Below are 22368 nucleotides of genomic sequence, written 5' to 3'. Positions count from 1 at the left end.
GTGCACACATTTTGTTTGATATTGCCAAGGCCAATGGGCATCTTGCTGTTCTGGTAAAAGCTCAAAGTGTATGCAAGAAGGGCATAAGGTGGCCTGGGACCCTTAGGCTACAGGCTGCTGTGGGCCCCCCGGAAGGCAAATTTTGCAACAAAATTGCATAGACAGTGTCATAATTACAAGTTAGGAATTAAAGATAACAAGTCTGCAAGTTGTGGAGAGTATTAATAAGTTTTAAAAATAAATGGTCAATATCATATCTTGCCATAATTCTGCAATTTATGACTTTGCGCCAATTGGGGGCTCCCTGGCAGGTGGGGGCCCCTAGGCTTCAGCCATATCTAGCCTGTGTGTTAATCCCGCCCTGAAGAAAGGGCCAGCCTCTGCAATGGATTTCCTTGTGTGTTCTGAATGGAATGCTGGTGGTTGAGGAAGTTGTTCAACAACAGAGAAAAAAAAAACTTGATTCCAGAGAAACAAGGAGGACAGTGAATGAATAGCCTACCGCTGGTGATGTTGGCTGTATGCTCATGCCTACTGAGATTTCTGTTACCTGAGAACTAGCACTTATTATGCAGTTCTTGCCCTTAACTACTTGCCATTTTCCTGTGTAAATACTGGCTACATCATATGGCTGCACGCTTAATAAACTCCACACTAACAGGGCTCTAAATGAACACCAGCCAACCGGCCAAATGCTAGTGAAATATTAGTTTGGCTGGTAGAAAAGACCAACATACTAGCCACTTTGACCCAATGGTGAGTGTGTATTTGGCTAGTAAGATTTATATCTACTAGCCAATTTGGCTGGTGGTGCAAAAAAGTCATTTTAGGGCCCTACACGCTTGCCTTAGGCCAGGGGTTCCCAAACGTTACCATGGCTAGGCGCCCCATAGAGCGGAATATTCCAGCCAAGGCCCCACTATTTGTGGGTCGTGCCACACTATTTTTGTGTGCATCCAGTTTCACAAGCATTCTAGGTCTGTTATTCAGTGCCCCACTGAAAATCATAACTTATTATAATGTGCTTCCTCACTAATTGGAATATTGTTAAGATTATTTTGGGTTTATTTTGGTGTACATTAGTTATTTAATTTATTGAAATATTTCTGATCTATTTCTTTTCTGCCAACCTGCCGTGTCCCCCCTAGCACCCCCGGCCCCCAATTTGAAAATCACTGCTACTAGGCTACTTGATGTGAAAGAGGAGAGAAGATAGAGAACATTCCACACAATCCAAAGGACACACCACCACCACTTGTTTGGTGAAATGCAAATATAAATTAAAAATTACAGCGCTATAGTACACAGACCTTAGTCTAGCTTCCACAAAAATCTATCTGTATTTGCATAGCATGATATCTAAACTACACACACACCAGAAATGAAAAAAGTCAGTTAATATTGCCCAGGATAGGCTGATGGATGGGCAACATAAGGAATTTCTGAATACTTTTTTTTAACACACCACCTTAAACTTTTATAAGACCTGTGATCTGAAAGGACATTCAACCTCATCTTGAGCTCTGATGTTGCAGGTCTCTGCCACCCCTCTAAAAATAAACAAGGGCTTGGCTTGGGAATACATTATGTAACCAATCACAAATGGTTTTGTCTGTAGCGCAAAGATGGCTTTACGCACTCATTGACTTTCATTTAGTGCGTGGCGCACCTGGTGGTTTGGAGAGATATGAATGAATGGGAAGCCTGCCCTGTATGCCTATCTTCCTCAGTTGTGCTGTAATCTGTACTACCGGTATATGTAATGCTCCAGAATAGAACAGAATACGGGCGTATCCAAAGGATAAGCGATGTGTTGGCGTCATTACGCTCTGCGTAACATCCGGGTTGTGGCTATTGCTGATCTGTACAATAGCTGGGTAAACGGAAACACTTGCCGTGGCCGGTGAGAGAAGCTTACAGATCTACATTTTTGCATTGTTGTGTTGACGTAGCTTATCAATTCATTGGACCTCAGGTACTGACGCACATAGCTGGTTACAAGATGGCGTTGCACCTGCCTTAACAGGCTAGATGTTCCTTTTGGAATGAAAGCACCGCGTATAACACAAATCGAAAGTAAGGGGTTCGGTGGAGTGGTGATAACGTATTGGTCTGTTTGAGCTGAATCACAGGACGGCAGCAGCGCCGTCCAGCACTGCGCCAAAATGTCGACAGAGGAACTGTCAACATCGGACAGCGAAACTGCCTTGGCTGGCACGGGAGAGCGATGGGCACCCGTTGGAGCGGTGGCCAACCCGGAGGATGAACGAGGGAAACGGGACTTGATGGAGCCTGGGCGCTCGCGTTCAGTGCCCTCATCGGGCAATGAAGGCGAGATGGCAGCCAGACTGCGGAAACTGGAAGAGGAGCATGAACAGTCGAACTCCTCACTGTTGGCCCTTACCTCACACTTTGCACAAGTGCAGTTTCGTTTGAAACAGATCGTTCATGCTCATAGCGACGAGAAAGAGAGGATGCTCATCGATTTGGAGGAGTTCGCTTTCAAGGGCTGTCCGCATGTCGTTGGCTGTCGGGCGAAGGATGCGCAAATACTGGAAAACTCTGTGAGTATACTGTAGCCTACCACTTACCCAAACAAATCACAGCTGTTCCGCTATCACTGTCTCAACCTGTTGGATGTACCAATTTCCCTCTCTACTCTGACAGGAGCCTAATATTGATCAACATGGAGGTGTCATAGGGGAGATGATGTTCAGACCTAATGAAAAGAAACGCTTTTGGTTCAGTGGCCAGATCTCTCATTCATGCGTCATCATTGGCACAAGTGTGCCTCAAAATAATGTTGCACTTGCAGCAGAGTATCATCAACCACATTTACAGAATGTCACGGTCTTCATGCTTTAGTTGTACTTGGTGTGTTGTGGATAAACACGATCATAGATGAAAAGACACAGAGTCCTAGTTGAAAAGAGGGAAAATAACACAAACAATCAAGACACACACACACACACACACACACACACACACACACACACACACACACTACTTAATTATCCTGAGTCTCATTTTGGCTCTGTCTCTCCCAGACACCCCCCCCCCCTCTTGCCAGATTATTCCTTCATTAATCAAACTCCATGTTGACAAGCAGCAGTGTAGACTGATTGCAGAAGGGAGCCGCTGTGCCATTGTTTCTCTTTGCCTTCGCCCCACCCTTGCTAAAATGTTATGGAAAATCAGCCTGAAATTGTTTGCTTTCTGTCTTTCTCCCTTTGCGCTCTTTACATGCCTTTCACATAGGAGGACCTGGTGAGTGTTTCCTTATAGATATTGCCCTGATAGCCCCCTTCTCTCTTTCCCCCTCTCTCTCCTAATCCCCTCTCTTTCCTCCTTCCCGCTCCTTGCCCTTGACATTAGGAATAGAGGAGTCTGCCTGCATGGAGGCGCTGTCTGGTCTGATGTGGGTTATTAAATATTTACATTCTGTGAAATAGGGGTCTTGTATCAGATGTGCCAATCTCAGCATTGGGGAAGTAAAGTCTCGACCACGTATTTCTGCCGTTTTCTGAACCAGCCAGCTGATGTTGATAATTTCTTTGACAGGGGCAGTGTACATTTCATAAACATAAAATGTAAACACAGAAGGGTTAGCCAAAATGGCTATTTACATGTGTCCACATGAGACCTTGACATGGACCCGTAATAACAGGTCAAGTCTATAAAAGAAACAAAATCGACAAAATACTTTAAAATGAATATGCTGAAACATACAAAATGAGACATGACCTGGGGCCTATTCTACTACAAAGCTGGTTCAGGAGCTGGTTCTGGTTAAGTTAAGAGGTAAGTCATCTAATAGAAGAGCCTGGAGTCCTCATTTTCTAACTCCAGGCTCTTCTATTAGATGATCTACCTCTTAACTTACCCTGGTTTGCTCCTGAACCAGCTTCTTTGTACAGACCCCTCAACTGGGGTGCATTTCTGGAATCCATTGTTGCTAACTACATTAGCTACTTTGTTGTTTGCGATGCCATTTCCCATTGGCAACTACAGAAGTTGCTAACTGGCTGACAAGTACGCTTTCGAGAAACTCACCCCTGACTTGTGTTGCCGGCAGAGTGAGCGTGAGAAGCGCGAGCGCCTGGAGGCCCAGCGGGAGAAGCAGAAGGACCTGATCCTGCAGCTGAAGACCCAGCTGGATGACCTGGAGCGCTTCGCCTACCAGGAGGGCAGCTACGACTCCGTGCCACAGTCAGTGGTCATGGAGAGGCAGCGGGTAAGGCCAACTTTTTTAAAGATATGTTTTTGGTCTTTTTAGACTTTATTATGGACAGGACAGTATGAGAGGTAGACAGGAAGCGAATGGGGAGAGAGACGGGGAGGGGTCAGCAAAGGACCCAGGCCGTTAATCGAACCAGGGTCAGCCGCATGGCAGGCGAGTGCCCTACCGGATGGCCACGGCAGGGTGGTAAGGCCAATTTACAGTAGAATAGAGTAACTTTATTGATCCCAAGGGGTAATTCAGGTGTCAAGTAGCTTACAGAAATACTGTATAATGCCCACATGGACATTTCAAGATTCATATAACACAGGCAGTGGGTACAGTGCAAGCTTCACGGCACTATCACGAACTGCCGTTTTCAAATTGTTCTGTCTCTGGAGTCGCCTTCCGCCATTGTTATACGCGGCATTCAGGTTCTTGAGATTCGAGCTGTTTTATTAAAAATGTGGGTAAGTTAGAGCTGAATGAACACATCCTAATGCAAACCGAGGTTCCTAGCTTCTAAATGCAACTTATTTCATGTTTGTATGTGGTTCGGAGACTGAGATATTTAGGATTTAATAGGCAGAGGGCACCCTTTGTCATGGACGGTGCATCTGTAATGAAAACCATTCAGCTACACCTTAATGTAAACAAGCCCTCAGGCAAATCTTCATGATAATCTGCCTCACTCACACCTGGACATCACTGGTCACACGTGTGTGCATCAGCTGCACCGCATTGCCAACCCATGGACTTTACATTGGGTGATGTTATTTGCTGATGCAGTTTCAATTATTTGAATTAAATAAAAACCTTCAAAAACAGGGATAGGTCAATATCTGGGGCCTATACTACAAAGCTGGTTAAGGAGTAAACCAGGTTGTGTTAAGAGGTAAATCATCTAATAGAAGAGCCTGGTCCATGAATACTCCTGAACCAGCTTTGTAGTACAGTCCATGGCTTGACGTTAACTTTTTCACCCACTTGCCACGTTGGCTAGTGATTTCCATCAGTTGATACCTTTTATCGCGCACCCAAAGACATTCATTTTTTCCAAGAAGTTGAGCGAGTCCTCTGACAAAACTTAGTGATTTCCACCAGTCACAAATTTTATATTGTATTTTTTTTCTTTATCATGATTGTGTAGGTCTAACCTCAGAAGATGAGGTGCTAAAGCAAGATATAGCTTTCTACATGGAAGTAGCCTATATCAAGCAAATAGAAACATAGCCACAGCCAAGTTTTACCAGCATTTGGCCGGTTGGCAGGTGCCAGTGGCAAGCCCTGGTATAGGCCGATGATGGGTTTAAAGGGACACTGTGTGAGATTTGTAGTTGTTTATTTCTAGAATTCATGCTGCCCATTCACTAATGTTACCTTTTTCGTGAATACTTAACACCACCATCAAATTCTAAGTATTCATTATGACTGGAAAAATTGCACTTTTCATACATGAAAAGGGGGATCTTCTCCATGGTCCACCATTTTGAATGTCCAAAAATAGCCATTTTTAGCTGCAAAAAAATAACTGTACATGGACCATAGTACAAAATATTTGTTTATTACTTAGTAAACTTTCATGTAAAGATCAAATTTGGCAATAGGCAGCCCAGTTTCAATGAGCAGCATAGTTGCAGTACCTTTTTTGACCATTTCCTGCACAGTGTCCCTTTAAGAACATGCATGGTTCATCCTCGTCTCTGCAGGTGATCATCGACGAGTTGATCAAGAAGCTGGACGTGAACCTGAACGAGGACATCGGGCGGCTGAGCCCCGAGGAGCTGAGGCAGCGGGTGGACACGGCCATCGCCCAGATCGTCAACCCCGCACGCGTCAAGGAGCAGCTGGTGGACCAGCTCAAAACACAGATCCGGGACCTGGAGATGTTCATCAACTTCATCCAGGGTAAGGTCGGGCTAAAGGAGTGTTTCGCAACGGGGGCGCTACAGCTCCCCAGGGGGCGTGGAGGAGCCCCAAGGGGGCGTTGAGACGGATATAGTTGAGAGGGGGCAGTGCCTAGTTGTCATTGGAGTCATTAGTCCATTTATTTTTTGAATACTAAGGGGAGGTGTTGACAGCCTTATCAAGAGGTCAACAGGGCGTTGTGAGGCTTAAGCTAGATTTATGCTTAGGACGCATAGAATCTGCGTCCGTCCGTTTTCTGTCTATGCGAGTCCACGCCCCCCTCTCAGAGGCTCTGCGCCCGTCGTCGAGCGCCTCCAAAAAATTCTAACTATCCGTCGGACGGACGCGGAGTACGCAGACAAAAAGGCACTATGATTGGTCGTCTCGCTACTTCCTTGTTCTGTTCTTGTGGCAGCGCAATGCCAGTAGTTTGCGAGAGCAGAGCTGTATTCTGTTAAAAACTTTATTAATGCCTTGTGTGTAAATGTGTGTAAATAGGCCTACACGAAGCTACAAGCTAAGTAACAAACAATGCATCAGTTGAACACTCGTGGCACAATGCCTGCGGTTTTACTACCGTTCCTCCACCGAATGTAAACACACATCGGCAGAATCAACTGTCTTCACATGCTTGCATTTTCTGCTCGTGAAAACAGACTGGGTATGTCAAATAATGATTGATACCAGTGCATTGCCTTTGCAATTTGTGTGAAAATACCTAGCTAACCGCGATAGAAAGCAACATTGCTTAATAATGACCGCAGTGCTTACAATGTAGTGAAAGTAGTCTAATCGCGCAATTTCAAATGTGGCTCGCGACGAGACCTCGGACCTCGCAGAACTCGCAGATGCATGAATACAATGTTGGTTCGTGGCCACACCCACGCGAGTTTTGACGAGCGCAGTTGCAGAAGTCTAATCTGACCTTTAGGATGAGGTCAAGGGAGGGTGTGGTTTGTTCCAAAAAGGTTGAGAACCCCTGGTCTAAAGGATGGCCTATTGCAGTGGTCTCCAAATATTTTCCCCCAAGTAAAGGACCTAATTGTGTTGCACAAATGAGGCTAAGGGCCAAACAAATCGCCCAACCATATGGCCACAGATAGCACACAAGTCAAGTCAAGTCAAGTCAGCTTTTATTGTCACTTTTTTCATATGCACAGACATACAAGGAAAAATGAAATTACGTTTTCTCTCTATACCATGCCAGGACATAGACATGTACAAGACTGACATTTTACAGACTGACATAAAGTGCAGGACAGGACAGGTAACAGTGATGGACTGGTAACAATAAGTGGTCAATAATACATACAGTACAAAAGAACATTTAACATTCAACATTTAACATTCAACATTGAACATGTAGACAGAAGATAAGATAAATGTAGAATATAGATGTTACTACAAATAGAAATGATAACAGAACAGTAGCAATAGTAACAGTATAATAACAATAGTTATATGTAATAGATGAGGTAGCAGCAATGTATTGTACACATACAGTGTATGGTGTCATTTGTTCCAGCCTCATGGTGGGCCAAATGTTTGCCATGCCTGGGCCCGATCTGGCCCATGGGCCACCATTTGGAGACCATTGGTCTAATGGTTAGGCAGAAAGGGAGGTCACTTTAGCAGAGGGTCCCAGGTGGTGAATATCTCTCACTGTGACTGTCACGGACTACCGTGAACAGCAGCTGCTGTGATTGGTCCTCAGTGAGTGTCGACAACAGGCAAATACTTCCTTGTCCTAAACCTTCACAACTTTGGCAGATTATGAGAGGAAATGCAGGTTAATATCCATTAAATACTATGTTACCCATGCTTGGAGTTTATATAAATAAATGAAGCAACAACGAGTGCACTTGCAAGCTACAACACTGAAGTTACTAATGACAGTTGAAAAGTGTCTCCACAGAAACATTCCACTTGCACGTACAAAATTGGTCCTATCGACAATGAGCCACTTCCTTGTTCTAAACCACCAGGGTGGCTGTTTCTGAGAGCAAAAATGCAGGTTAATATTTGTCAAATGTGTTACCCTTGCATTGTCCTCAAGTCTGTGTGTACATGAATAAAGCTAATGACTTCACTCACTAGCAAGCTCGAGCAGCTATCTAGTTATGGCAGTGCACATTTTATCTCCAAGCTAACAGTTAACATTGAGTCTTATGAGACCAGTTAGCCGCGAGCTGGTCTCATAGGACTCAATGTTAACTGCTAGCATGGAGGTAAAATTTACACTGCCATAGCCAGAGAACGGTTGAAAGTACAGGAGAACAGTAAAACCCTATTATTTAACTCAAGGGGAGGTGTAAAATAAGCTCATTTCCAATTATGGGACAGTATCATTTTAAGGGTTATTGTTATTCCATTGTAATGCTATTGAATTGCATGTTTTTGTCTGAAAACGGAAGTAAAGTCCGCGACACCAAGCTCCCGTTTCACTTATTTTAATGTAACGTTTCGGGCAGCATGATGCCCGAAACGTTACATTAAAATAAGTGAAACGAGAGCTTGGTGTCGCGGACTTTACTTTCAGTTCTCATGTGATTTTGCTAGTCCTGCACCCTGCAGTCCTGCCTTTTTTTTTACAATTGCATGTTTTTGTCTCCTTGTGTTGCCAGATGAGGTGGGGAATCCTCTTCTCTCTGATGGCCAACAGAGTCAGCAGGCTGATGCTGCCAGACCCAACACCAGAGGCCCAGCGGGCAGAAAGAAAGGTGAGTGGCCCCATAGACAAACATATGTAGGGCCCTGCCGTGGCCAAATGGTAGGGCACTCGTCTACCATGCGGCTGACCCGGGTTCGATTCCCGGCCTGGGTCCTTTGCTGGCCCTTCCCCGTCTCTCTTTCCCCACTCGCTTCCTGTCACCACTTTCACTGTCTTGTTATAAATAGTCAAAAAGTCAAAAAGACCAAAAACAGTTACGAATCACTTGCATTAGCTGTGGTTGTACCAGCTGACGTCTGAGCCCCCCCCAAAAAAGTAATTGACCAATATACAGTATGTTTATGAATGGCTCAGTTCAAGTCTAGTCACTTGTCCTAATTAAGCTTAAAGGAGAATTCTGGGGAATTTCAATGTTCATTTACATTGCTTGCTTCCCTTGACTTGTCAGTACCTGAACATCCTTTTTTATGCAGCCCTTTCCTAGGCCCTGGTCATCTATCGAGGGCATGGGTTTGCTTGCATATTGTTTATTATTAAAATGTTATGCAACATACAAAAGCACTTTTAGGATGATGCAGTATTTGCAGTATGATGGGATGTTTCAAACAAAGCGTTAAAAAAGTGCACTATGTGTACTTGGAATGCTGTCTTTGACTGTATTAGTTACATTACATTGCATTACACTTAGCCGATACTTTTAGCCAAAGCAGCTAACCGGTACATGGAATTGGTTAGAGTCCCTGAAGCAAGGTGGGGTTAGGTGCCTTGCTCAAGGGCACTTCAGCCATGGATGTACAGTAGGTGTAGGGAGAGGGAAGGGTGAGATTAGAACATGCAACCCTCTGATCTTTAGACCACCTCCCTAACAATTAGGCCATGGCTGACCACATGTGGTTTCACCACAGAATAATGTCAGCGTGCTAAACATTGTGCTCAGAAGTGAGATTAGATTTTTTTCCCTCTTTTTAAAAAAAAAGACTTTTCTGTGCATTCTAATATGCTACCTTGCGTCCTCCACTTGTGCTTGTGGCCTCGCCCCGCCCTCTGGCCCCTCCTCCGTGGAGAAAACAATAACGTCTACTCGCTGTCAGCCAAGCCAAAACAATTTTTTGGGGACTATTCGTCATTCATTGTCCAGTTTGCAAATGATACAATCACTTTACCATTGAGCTTTTGCGAGATATTGAAATATAATGCTGTTGTCAGTGATGTCATCATGACATATTACTTCCTTGTACGAGGCCACAATCACAAGTGGAGGACGCAAGGTTGCATATTGGAACTCACACCATATTATGGACAGGACAGTCTGAGGTAGACAGGAAGTGAATGGGGAGAGAGACGGGGAGGGGTCGGCAAAGGACCCGGGCCGGGAATCGAACCGGAGTCAGTCGCATGGCAGGCGAGTGCCCTACCGGATGGCCAGAGCAGGGCCGTGAGATGAGATTCAGTGAGATTCAGTATTGACTCTGCCCTGATGAAGGCCACTCCTTGGCCGAAACATGTTGGCGTTTTTTAACTTTTCTACAATGATTTAGCCATTTAATAAAGCTATTTTAACTTTTTTGGGAAGAGTGCCTTGGATATTTCGCTTCTTTTGCTCACTTGTTACCCACAGGGATATTTGATTTAGGCACACTTACTATGTAAACAAAACCGTTCGCTATTACAAAGGGAGATGGATTGCTCAGGCTTTTAAAACTACAAGGCCTCCCAGTAGATTGAATTTATGAATACACCCAGAGATAGGTGCAGTCCACCATTGACTCACATGATATTGTATTATAATTTCTTCTTTACTGTGTGCCTTGGACCATGTGAAGGATATTGCAAAATAAAGTGTGGGATAATGACTATATTACATGAAACTGCAACAACCAAGAATTGGTCAAATAAAATTAGTACAAGTTGGTGCCGCACAAACATATAACTACATAAATATTCAGGCCATTTGAACGTGTGATGAGATTGCATTTGTTTACTAGACAACAAAGGCTGTTCGCGCTGTATTATATGGTTATGTTCCTCCTGTTAACTCTCTGATAACCTGTTCTCCGCTGTGTGCTGTGGACCCATTTAAAAGCATGTCAAATTAGCATTTGTCTACTGGACTCACAATAGTGAATAGTATCCTTGCTATGCTGTGTGGCTATAGATGAGTGTGCCGCAGCATGCTCCTCATGACAACTCTTATAAAGGTTTTGAACTTTTTAAAATGTATTGATGTGACCAATCTTATTTAATGTATTTTATTTATTCAATTATTTAGATCATTGTTGATTTTTAATGTGAATTTTAGGTAACACTTTATTTTAGGGATACATCTATTAGCACTAATACATACAATATTAATGCCTGTGTAAGTAACTTGTAAGACATGTACTAAGCAAAATAAGACAGTTGTTAAGCATGTATTCACAAATGTCTTGTTCACGCCCAATTAGGGATTTATTACTAATATAAACTTAGTACGGACCAGTAAGCCTATATTTCTATTTATTAGTAAGTAGTAAGTGGCAGAATACAATGTGTATAAGCTCCCGACACACTGTGTGAACAAACCCTGAACAGCGTGACAACAGATGCGGAATAAGGGTCCCTATTCTAAAGTGATGCATTGGTCAGCCCAGATGGCTCAGGGCCTCCGCACTACCAAAGTCCCCCTCGTTACCTAGGGCCCCCACACCATCCAGGCCCGCACTACCTGGCCCCCTGATCTACAAAGTGTAAGGGTAAATTAAATGATTAACACCTACCCAGCTAAGTTATCTAGTTTTGTCTTTTTCATAACAATGTCAGGAAGGTAACAGGAGCCTTTATATAGCAAGGATTGAACGTACACTTGTCAATGGTGGTGGGTTGATGAGATGTAATTTTTTTTATGTACCACTGAGTTTTAATTGTAAAAACCCCAAAAATAAATGCAGAACATTAGAATAATAGTTTTGAAGCAAAAAGTTTTGAAGCGTGAAATTTAGATGCTATCCAAACAATTTGCCATGTACGTAACAACAGAAATATTATCATTGCTGCATTGGCCATGCATTGCATTTCTGACTAAGGCCGTACCCATCATGCACTGCACTTCTTGGAGCTAAGTTTCTCAAACATTAACTTATTTGTCACAAAGGAATAGCTTAGTTTCGCTTCCAAACTATTACCCATCGTTATATTCTGCATTTATTGTAGGGTTTTTACAATTAAAACTAATTGGTGTATGAAAAAATGACATCTCACCACCCACCGTCACTGAGAAGTTTACGTCCAATCCTTGCTATATAATGCTTCCAATTACTCTTTGACATATTGAGTAGAATAAGGGAGATCTACATGTCTAATGAGGCTGCTGTTGATCCAGAAATGTTCTTACACTTTGCTTCCCGGGGGGGTAGAGTGGGGGCCCTAGGTAGTGCGGGGGCCCTAAGCCATCTGGGCTGAGCAATGCATCACTTTAAAATAGGGACCCTTATTCCACATCTGTTTTCACACTGTTCAGGGTTTGTTCACACAGTGTACCAGGAGCTTATACACATTGTATTCTGGCCATTACTGCTTACTCATAAATAGAAATCTAGGTCTACTAGGTCCTTACTAAGGTTATATTGGTAATACATCCCTTATTGTGCATGAACAAGACATTTGCGAATAAATGTCTAACAACTGTCTGATTTTGCTTAGTACATGCCTTACAAGTTACTTACTAAGGCATTAATATTGTATGTATTAGTGCTAATAGATGTATCCCTAAAATAAAGTGTTACCGAATTTTATTACCTGTACTGGCCATGAAATAGCCACAGCTGCACAATCGTCCATAAATGTAAACAAACAAACAATAACAACTCTTCTGTCTCCTGTTCTCTGGTGTGTGCAGTGGACCCCGAGCAGGCCCAGAGGATGCGTGAGACGGGCCTGCAGCTGATCCAGCGTGCCCTGGCCGTGCTGCAGATCTTCGCCGTCAGCCAGTTTGGCTGCGCCGCGGGCCACGTGCCCCAGACCCTGTGGGCCCAGGGCGGCGGAGGGGGGGAGTCAGGCAACGGCGACTACGGCCCCCTGCTCCAGAAGCTGGAGGCCGCGGTGGAGCGCGTGCGCGTCCAGGCCTCCCGCCGCCAGTCGGTGTCCCAGGAGGAGCAACACATGGTCAGCTACACCGTCTGCCTGTCGCCCGGAGGGCCCCGCGACGAGCTGACCACCACCGTGCGCAAGGACCTGGCCATGGCGCTGCGGGACCTGCTGGCCCACGGGCTGTACGCGCCCTCCCCGGGCATGAGCCTGGTGCTGGCGCCCATCGCCTGCCTGCTGCCCTACAGCCCCAGCCAGGCCCAGAACATGCACCCCTGGGAGCTCTTCGTCAAGTACTACCACTCCAAGGACGGGCCGGCCTTCGTGGAGTCGCCGGCCCGCCAGCTGTCGCAGTCCTTCAGCCTGCCGGTAGGGGGCGGCAGTGGCGGGCGTGACGGCGGGCCGGTCACGGTGACGCCCAAGCAGTCGCTGCTGTGGGCCGTGCACCAGGTGCTGCACGAGCACAGCCGCTACAAGCGCGGCGCCGACTCGGAGTTCAAGGCGCTGGTGTGCGTGGCGCTCAACGAGAGGCGGCTGGTCTCCTGGCTGAACCTGCTGTGCAAGTCCAGCGCGCTGGTGGGCCCCCACTACCAGCCCTGGAGCTACATGGCCCAGACGGGCTTCGAGGGCGCCCTGCGCATCCTGGGACGCCTCAGCCACCTCAAGTTCAGCCTGCCCGTCGACCTGGCCGTGCGGCAGCTCAAGAACATCAAAGACGCCTTCTGAAGGGGGGGGGAGTGAGGGAATCGGAGCGGAGGTTCTTTCTCCTCCGCCCCGACTCCCCCCAACAAGGATGCGTTCTAAAGGGAGTGATGGGGTGAAGAGATGGGGTGCTTTTTTTCTCTCACGACGACGCATTTCAAAGGACAGGAAAGAGTTAAGAGAATGGGGAGCCTCTTCCTCCTCGACAGCTTAGGGTATGTGTCTAACTCTAAAGTCTTCCCCTCTTCCTCTTTCTCTAACTCTCTTGCTCTCTCTCTCCTACTTATATACTCTCCTTTCTCTCCCTTCTCCTGGCATCACTCCTTCCTTCCTACCATGATGTGCTCTTGACCAATGTGTTCCTTTGTCATTTTCTCCCGTTGAGAAAACGAGGGACAAAAAGGAAAGAACAAGGGAAGAAAGCCTGAGATGGAGAGAGTAAATGCTGAAGGTTAACAGACAATGGGGCCATCACTGTCATTCAATCTCCCTTAGGGCTGTGAGAATCTGAAATATGCTGCATTGCTTTTCCCCTATAGGCACTTTTATTATGATACAGCTTACGCTACCTGGTGTTATGCACAGCAGGGGGAAAAAAAGATATCAACTTAAAATGCTGGATTTTAATTCCTGCGTGACTTACCTTGCAGAGCTGGCCCGACCAATCAATGCCACCAACACTACAATGCTTGAATAAGATGGCTGTGATGTCCTTTTGATGTGCAAATTGTATGTCCAAAAAAAAGTTGTTACAAGTGATGGATAGCATATCAAGGTTATTGTTGTCAGATGTGGCTTCGTTGCCCTTCTGACGTGTTGAGACTTTTATGCTGCATGCCATTGACGGTTAATTTGAATGTTTTAAACCACAATAGGGTTGAACCACCTGCTCGTTATGTGCCGTGTCTATATAATACTGGGTACTTTCCCGATTCAATCACTTTATATACTGCATTATGTTATATGTACTGTAAGTACTTTTACTATCTGATCGATAGTATTCTATATCATCTCATATCTTTTTAATGGATTTAGAAGTGCCAGTTGTGGAGGGAAAACAATCAAAGAGTGCAATCAACTCTAAAGGGATGAATGAGAGAAAGGGAATGTCACCTGGACATAAACAAGAGCTGGCCACCAACACATGTTACAAGACCATAATCAGGCAGCCATGGTGTTCAGGCTTAACCTGGTTCTCATGCGATGCTTGTTACTCGAAGTTTAACGAAGATGCACGAAGCACGAAGGGTCTGCGTGAGAGCCAACCTAGCTCAGGCTCTGTTAAGACAAATCTCATCTGAGGTGAGGTAGGGGTGTTCTACCCATGCCGGTCTCCATGGCCACTCTCTGAGGTCAGGGACAGACAAGACGGAGTTGGAGTTGGGATACAGTAAGGGACCAGGACCCCATTTCTCAACCAGTTAGCAACTTACTTGGTGCCCTATGGGAAATTGCATTGCAACTAAGTAAGTTGCTAACTTAGTTAGCAAAGACGCTGTCGAGAAACAAACCCCAGGTTACCAAGTCCTAGTATTTACATGTTTATTGATTCTGTCGGTTTTGGGGGGGGAAATGAATAAGACCTCTGCTGTACACATTAATACACTATTGTGTATTTTCATCTTTCTCTAATGACCTGTGTCATGATTTTGATTCAAGACTGCTGGACCTTAATGTTTGTACACTGCTGATGTCTTGATCTTTCACAAAACGGGGAGAGGGTTTCAGAAACCTCACTGGGTTGACCTGACCTGCTAGGATCCCAACCTCCAGTGTCAAACTGCTGCTCACCGCCTTTTAATGCCATTTTAATTCATATCCAAAATGAAAACTATATTTGTATTTCGCTACTAGATACATTTTTGTTTGTTTTGTTTTGTTGAGGCAAATGATTTGTGATGGATGTGAAAGTGACTGTTCTCTTTGTGTTGAAGGACCTGTAATTTGTACACTATGCTGAAAAGAAAAGCTATGAAAGGATTCAAACATATCTGAAAATGTATGAATGTACACAATTGTATTCGCAAACTATTCATAATGTGGTAGTGTTTCTTTGGCTATGTAGCAAATCATGTGATATCTCAAAGGTTAACCCGTTTACATGCCAACTTAATTTGCCATATCCGAGTTGTCTGTGTAGGGACACTGTAATTGTTTTCTTCTGCATGTTCTGTTAAGGATATTATTTATTTATTTATTTAGAAGTAAATCGTGTTGGTTGTAGTCTTTACTCTAGGAAAGGTAAAGCTTGTAAGTGACAAGTTTACCATTGACTTACCTCGAATGGAGTTGGTATGACTATGTTATGATTGTGTTGATTCTTTCTGATTTGTTAAACTACAAAGGAATGACCTGCTGCAATTGAAGTCCAATTAACACACCTGCTGTACACCTCTCCTATTGTGCCGACCATCTGCTCTTGAACTCCTGTTTTTAACCACTATATCAGAGACCAAATAAATTCATCAGGAGTACGTTTGATGTCTGATTAGTCTTGATTTCTTATTTCAATACCAAAGTCTAACTCATCTTTCAGAACATATGCGAGTTCTCGACTAGTTTCCTCTGAGCAGCTGTAAAACCGGCATCGCTGGAGCAGCTGTGGTCCCCGAATCTGAAGCAACCCTTTTTAGAAGGTAAACGAATAAGGCAATATTTGCAAACCATTATATTGCATTACATTACAAGCAGAGTCTTTTGTCCAAAGCGATTTTAAAAAGTGGACATATTCATTAGCATACTATCAGGGCTCTAAATTAACACCCATCAGCCGACCAAATGATAGTGAAAATAATGATGTTGTCTATGTAGTTTTGTCACAGAATTTCCGTCCCACAGGAACCTACAACCCTGGATGGTGGTGGTGAATACACGTACTTGAAAAATATTTTGAATGTGTGACTTGTGAATAGCCAGTATTAATTCTAGAAATAAAAATATATATTACTTGAAAAATAAACATATAATAAAAAAAATACTCCACATGCTGTCAGTCCCATCCATAGGAATAGGCATCACCAACAGATGGGGCTATGCACCTTAGTTTCAGAAATGTACTTCGCCACAGCGCCCAATCGTATCTCTTCTCTCTCCCCCACTCGCTTCCTGTCATGACCTTCACTGACCTTTCCACAATAAAGACACCAAAGGCCTTAGGAAATCTTATTCATTATATTATATGTTATATTATATTACTTTGTATATCACATCTTCTGTATATCTATCTTTTAATTCCCTTTCTCGTCTTATAACCCCCCTACAGCAGCTGTAGCAAAGGGGAAGTCCCTTAGCATCATCGCTACAGTGCATCTACAAAAACTGCTATTCCCATTTTATTGAGCACAAATGTGGAGATCCTCGACGTACATCAACTGCTGCCGTAAGTGTTTTTGTTTTGTTATTTCATGGGTGGTGCAATTTTCGTGAACACAATTAGGCCTAGTGTCTCGCACGTTAATAAAAGGGAAGGGATAGCTTGCAGAGTGCAGCTTTATTTTATTTTTTTAAATTTCCTAAATCTATACAAACCATTCACAATTTTTACCTTTTTTTAAATATTTGCTAAATAAATTAAGAAATATTGTCTGGTTTGATATGAGTAGGTTTTGCAACCACAAATGTCTATGACTGATTCTTCAAACTGGCAGATTACAGAGAGAGGTTCTGTCTTTTCATGTATGAACAGTGTACATTTCCAAGCCATAATGTAAATACAAACCCCAACTCCGGTGAAGTTGGGACGTTTGGTAAACTGAAAATAAAATCAAAATGCTATCATTTTCAAAACATTCAATACATTCCTTAGATGGGGAATAGTGAAAACACAACATATCAAGTGTTAAAACCGAGAAAAAATATTGTTTTAGGGGACATATGTACTCATTTCTAATATTTTAACTGCAACATGTCTCAAATAAGTTGGGACGAGGATCCGTGAAATGTTATAAACATCCAAATAAGAAAAAAACAACAAGGAAGAACATTTCAAAATGAATTGTACTGATGAACAATTTGAGTGTCCAGGTATAAGACAATCAAGACAAGAGGGCAGTCATGGGTGAGCGGTTAGGGTGTCAGACTTGCATCCCAGAGGTTGCCGGTTCGACTCCTGACCCGCCAGGTTGGTGGGGGGAGTAATCAACCAGTGCTCTCCCCCATCCTCCTCCATGACTGAGGTACCCGGAGCATGGTATCGTCCCACCGCACTGCTCCCCATGGGGCGCCACTGAGGGCTGCCCCCTTGCACGGGTGAGGCATAAATGCAATTTCGCAGTGTTCACTTGTGTGCTGTGGAGTGCTGTGTCACAATGACAATGGGGAGTTGGAGTTTCCCAATGGGCTTTCTTTCTCTTCTTAAATCACGGAGAGGCTGAGTCACTCAGAATTTAAGATGCAGAGGGAACAATTACCACAGTTATTACATAAAGTTTTGAATTCCATTGATTTACCGTGATCGAGTGGATATAAGACATATTTTTGTCATTAATATCATTGTATAGGTCCATGACATCATGAAATATATATTGGCTGTTGTCTCACTCTAGCACTCCGAGAATTACAGCTAGTGAAAACTTGACCATATTAAGGACGCTTCATGTGTGCAAATGATAGAGGGGTTTAACATTCCCCTATCCACCTGAGCTCACTTGAAATAGACCCAGACGACATGGGAAACTGTCCTTTGCTTACAGAAGTCAACAGAAGTTGCAGAAGTCAATTCTTTTTGAAAATAATAGAGTCTTACACATCCTGTGCTACAGTGAAAATTGACCATGCAAGTTGTGTTAGTGCTAACTTCAAAAGTCAGCCTCCATGATGGCATGGGGGTGCAGTAGTACATTGGTTAAGCTGCTCTAACTCACCTGTAGAATTGAATATAGTACTGAATGAAATACATGGGTTTTAAACCGCATGAAAAGTCACTCGTGCATTATATTTTGAAGGGAGATCTTCGATTACTGCCACATAGTAAGGACAAATTGCATTCTCTACTGTGTTTTAACAGTTTAACTCCAAATAATCTCAAAATAAGGACCAGCAGGACATAAAATGGCTGGCTTTTGGTCAAGACCTGTCACACTGTAAGCACTACAGAAAGGAAAACGTTGAAAAACATGACAAGGAATACACCTACCATTTAAGCTGGTGAAATCATGTCCAAGATAGGAATCAACACTGTTTTTATATAAAATCATCTCATCGGTTAATGCTATTAACTGTTAAGTGCTGTTCTTTGTTTTGTTTTTAGTCTTCCTCGACATTTGCTGCCTTTTATTGTCCCCGTCCCAACTCTTTTGAGACACGTTGGATTTACATATTCATGAATATCCCCCAAAACAATAATTTTGGTCAGTTTTGATGGCTGATATGTTTTCTTTGTACCGTTCTCCAACTAATGTCAGAACCAGACTTTTTGAAAATGGCAGTATTTTGTTATTATTCACAATTAAGCTTGCGTCCCAACTTCTATGGAGTTGGGGTTTGTACTTGGAATGGACGGCGGTAGTAAATATGCCTGAAAAATATGACATTCATGAATGGGTATAAATTAGAAATAAATTGAGAGGCTGGACCTTTAATGGGGGTAAAATGGCTGCTCCAGGATTTTCTGGCAGCTGCTAAACTCCGAAAACCCTCTGCACAGAGAGTCATTCATCTGCTTCCAGGAGTCCAGCTCTGAGCGCCACAGAGCTGTCTTGGAGCGGATCAGCTTGGCCATCTCATTTTTGCTCCCTTTGGAAAGATTGATGCTGCCACTGCAGATGTTGAAGATATCAAGGCCAATGAAAACTGCATTCGCAGCAATAAAGAGAGACCGTGTTGCCTTTGACATGCCCAGTGGCCCCTTGGCTAACTGCCCAACATCAGGCAGGTCACTAGCCAACTTGGGAATGTGTCTTACTACCTTTGCCTCCTGAAGCCCCAACTGCATAGTTTTTGCAGCCACCCCTTCTGTCTGAAGCACTTCTATCAAACCATCGATGCCCTTATTAACAATACCAATAGCAGTACCATATGCCTTCACTAGCACGGCCTTTGAGGGTACATTCAGACAATCAACTGCATTTCTAGGACATTCACTGTTTGCTACTGTCTCCAAACAAAGTACCAACTTCTGAACATCGTCCATGAAACAATTTAGCTTATTTTGTGCAGTATTACCATGTGTCAAATGGACACCTACTTCAGTGAGGGTGGTGACCAGGCTGTTTACACCACTGGTCACTCCAAGACCTACACCTGCCATAGTGAGCCCCACAGAGACACCTGCAGTGACAGGAGCCAGGGCCAAACCAGCTATGTACAAAACACCCCCAACACCCCAACTGAGCTACCAGCCACATTAGAGATATTAGCCCCAAATGTCATGTTATCCAGCTGTCTTGCACACTCAGAGAGGAACTGTAGCATCCTTCTGTGGCGCTGGCTGAAGAGACCGATGAAAGACTCAGATTTGTCACCCATAATGGTGTGTACATTGCAATATTTTGAGCAAAATGTGTTCTTACCCTGCTAATTGAACCTTCACACTCTGCTCTTACTGGTGCAATGTGAAATTAATGAAAATTACACTGTCTGGACCCTGAAACTTCCCACAAGATCGATGCAGATAAAGATAGAAACAAATGACTACAATTAATACCATAAGGCCTACACCACGGCTGCCCACAAGTTTTGATGTTTGCTTGGGTAACCATAAAACCCACATTTAACCATGTTTTTTGGAGCATGGTTTGGTTAAACTATAGTCTCAAACCATGCTGAAAAACATGAAAACCATGAATAACCATGATTCCTGGCTAGTAAGGAACAATGGTTTTCATGGTAACATGGTAATGGTTTTGCTTCAAGAGTAACCATGGCATACCATGGTAAAACCTGACAATGAAGCTTGACTTGACGGTAACAAGATTAACCACTAATTGGTTGGTATGAGAAGCATCAGGTTTTGGATGGGGCTCTGCCGTTAAAAACAAAATCTTGCATGCTATGGGGTTGTCACGCACACCAGCAACTGAAAGGGGTATTGTCCTGGGCCCAGGAAGATGGAGGCTTAGAATTGGGTTTCTATTACATTATATGTTTTGGGTGGGGGTGACTTTGATTACTGTGAGGTATGGCTCCTATATTATTTGTTTCTGTCCTAGTCCACCATTCTCTCAATAAGTTGGTGTTGCTGCCTTGACCTGCTGTCATGGCGCTTGTGCAGTCTATGGGATGGATGATGGGATGGATAATGTTGTTCAAGTAGTCTTTATGTTACCCTTTAAATTATGTTTCAGTTTCTTTCCAGAATTCATGTCCATTCACAAATGTTACCTTTCCCATGAACACATACCAACCATCAAAAGAGAGAGAGACGAAAGTAGGCCTATTCATTAAACGTGGGAAAATTGCATTTTTCATACAAAAGGTCAATCTTCGCATGCCTACCATTTTTAATTTCCAGAAATATAGACATTTTAGCGGCAAAACGTATGTACTTTGGTCATACTACTAAATATTAGTTTATTACTTAGTAAATATTCATGAAAAGATCAAATTTGGCAATAAGCAGCACAGTGTCAATGAGCAGCTGTACTACTCTGGCCACTATCCTAGAGTACACCTTTATAATGTCATATAGGCCTACCTCATAAAGATCTCCACATTAAACATGAGCTTTAGTCTCCAAAAATGGATTTAAAAAAATCAATATCCAATTTCCAATATCCAATTTTTGACTTTTTTTTTTTTTTTTTTTTACTTTTGTTGAAATTCATGCTTGATATTTCTTCAACAGAAAGGTGAGAATATTTCTTCAGTTCTATTATAATCTTATTTGTTCAACTCTATGTTGTCTGGCAGACACATATCACAGGGGACATAAAAATGTGGATGCATTAAAATTTGTACAACTACACAATGAACAAGATAAGACAAACCTGATTAATTTCAGAGGCTCTCACATGGCTGATATGGAAAATAGTGAATGTGTGAAAATGTAAGAATGTTTCCATTTTTTTAACATGTTGACAAGTACAATTCCGTTTCCTTGTGCAATACAATACTTCTCATGTATTATTTGATTAGCTTTATCTGTAGGCCTATATTCAGCTGCCATCTCACATGTAAGGACTGAGTAACAAAACACAGAAGTACAAAAAATCAGAGGAGCAGAATGTGCTGTGTTTACAAATAAATAGTTGTTGTACATGCAATATTCCAGCTAGTGCATTGGATATGAGAGTGCTGTAGTCCAATTAATCTGCAGTATGTGCAAATTGGGGGCAAAATGTATTCAGGACAATAGGATGGAAAAGGGTATTGCAATGATTGGTGCAGCTCAGCTTTCTCAATTTATTTTAGGGAACCAGTGAAATATCACGCCATGGTAGCAGCCCAATCTGTCTGTGCAATACAGCACAGCAGCGCTCATGTTTAGTTAATCGATGATGTGTTACATTATGAATTGCCGAGATGTCCTTGATATCATGAATAGGAATATCCTTGATGGTGCATGCTGTGGTTAGAAAATTCTACTTCATAGAGAACTTACAAAATGCTAATGTACAATGACACTTAAAAAAAAACAGTGTACCCATGCCTACCACAGAGGCTCATCATGCTGTGTAGGTCATGTCTTCTCTGTGCACCACTAACAAGTACTGTATGTTACTTCTCCAGACAGGTAATGGAAAAAACAATAAACAAATACATCTCTGATACCTTATCAGACATCTGCACCATTAAGAACTTCTTGGAGGAACAAGAAAAATGGTTCTCTCTGAGAGAAGCAGAGATTAACACGATGATTGACATTATA

At 43.2% G+C, this 22368-nt stretch overlaps 1 protein-coding gene and 1 pseudogene across 1 annotated transcript; one reads left to right on the top strand and one right to left on the bottom strand.

Moving 5' to 3' along the window:
* The first annotated feature begins 1996 nt into the window (after window positions 1-1996).
* rundc1 (RUN domain containing 1) lies at window positions 1997-16228 on the top strand. The gene is made up of 5 exons (XM_063189204.1): window positions 1997-2564; window positions 4076-4234; window positions 5929-6127; window positions 8752-8847; window positions 12673-16228. The coding sequence occupies exons 1-5, from the start codon at window positions 2166-2168 to the stop codon at window positions 13584-13586; spliced, it is 1767 nt and encodes a 588-aa protein (XP_063045274.1). The 5' UTR covers window positions 1997-2165; the 3' UTR covers window positions 13587-16228.
* Window positions 16229-19137: 2909 nt separating this feature from the next.
* On the bottom strand, window positions 19138-19988 carry LOC134464890 (apolipoprotein L3-like; annotated as a pseudogene).
* Window positions 19989-22368: the final 2380 nt, after the last annotated feature.

This window comes from Engraulis encrasicolus, chromosome 2, assembly GCF_034702125.1.
Source record: "Engraulis encrasicolus isolate BLACKSEA-1 chromosome 2, IST_EnEncr_1.0, whole genome shotgun sequence".
NCBI lineage: Eukaryota > Metazoa > Chordata > Actinopteri > Clupeiformes > Engraulidae > Engraulis > Engraulis encrasicolus.
The sequence above is the reverse complement of the archived record's forward strand: the minus strand, read 5'-3'. Positions and strand labels throughout refer to the sequence as shown.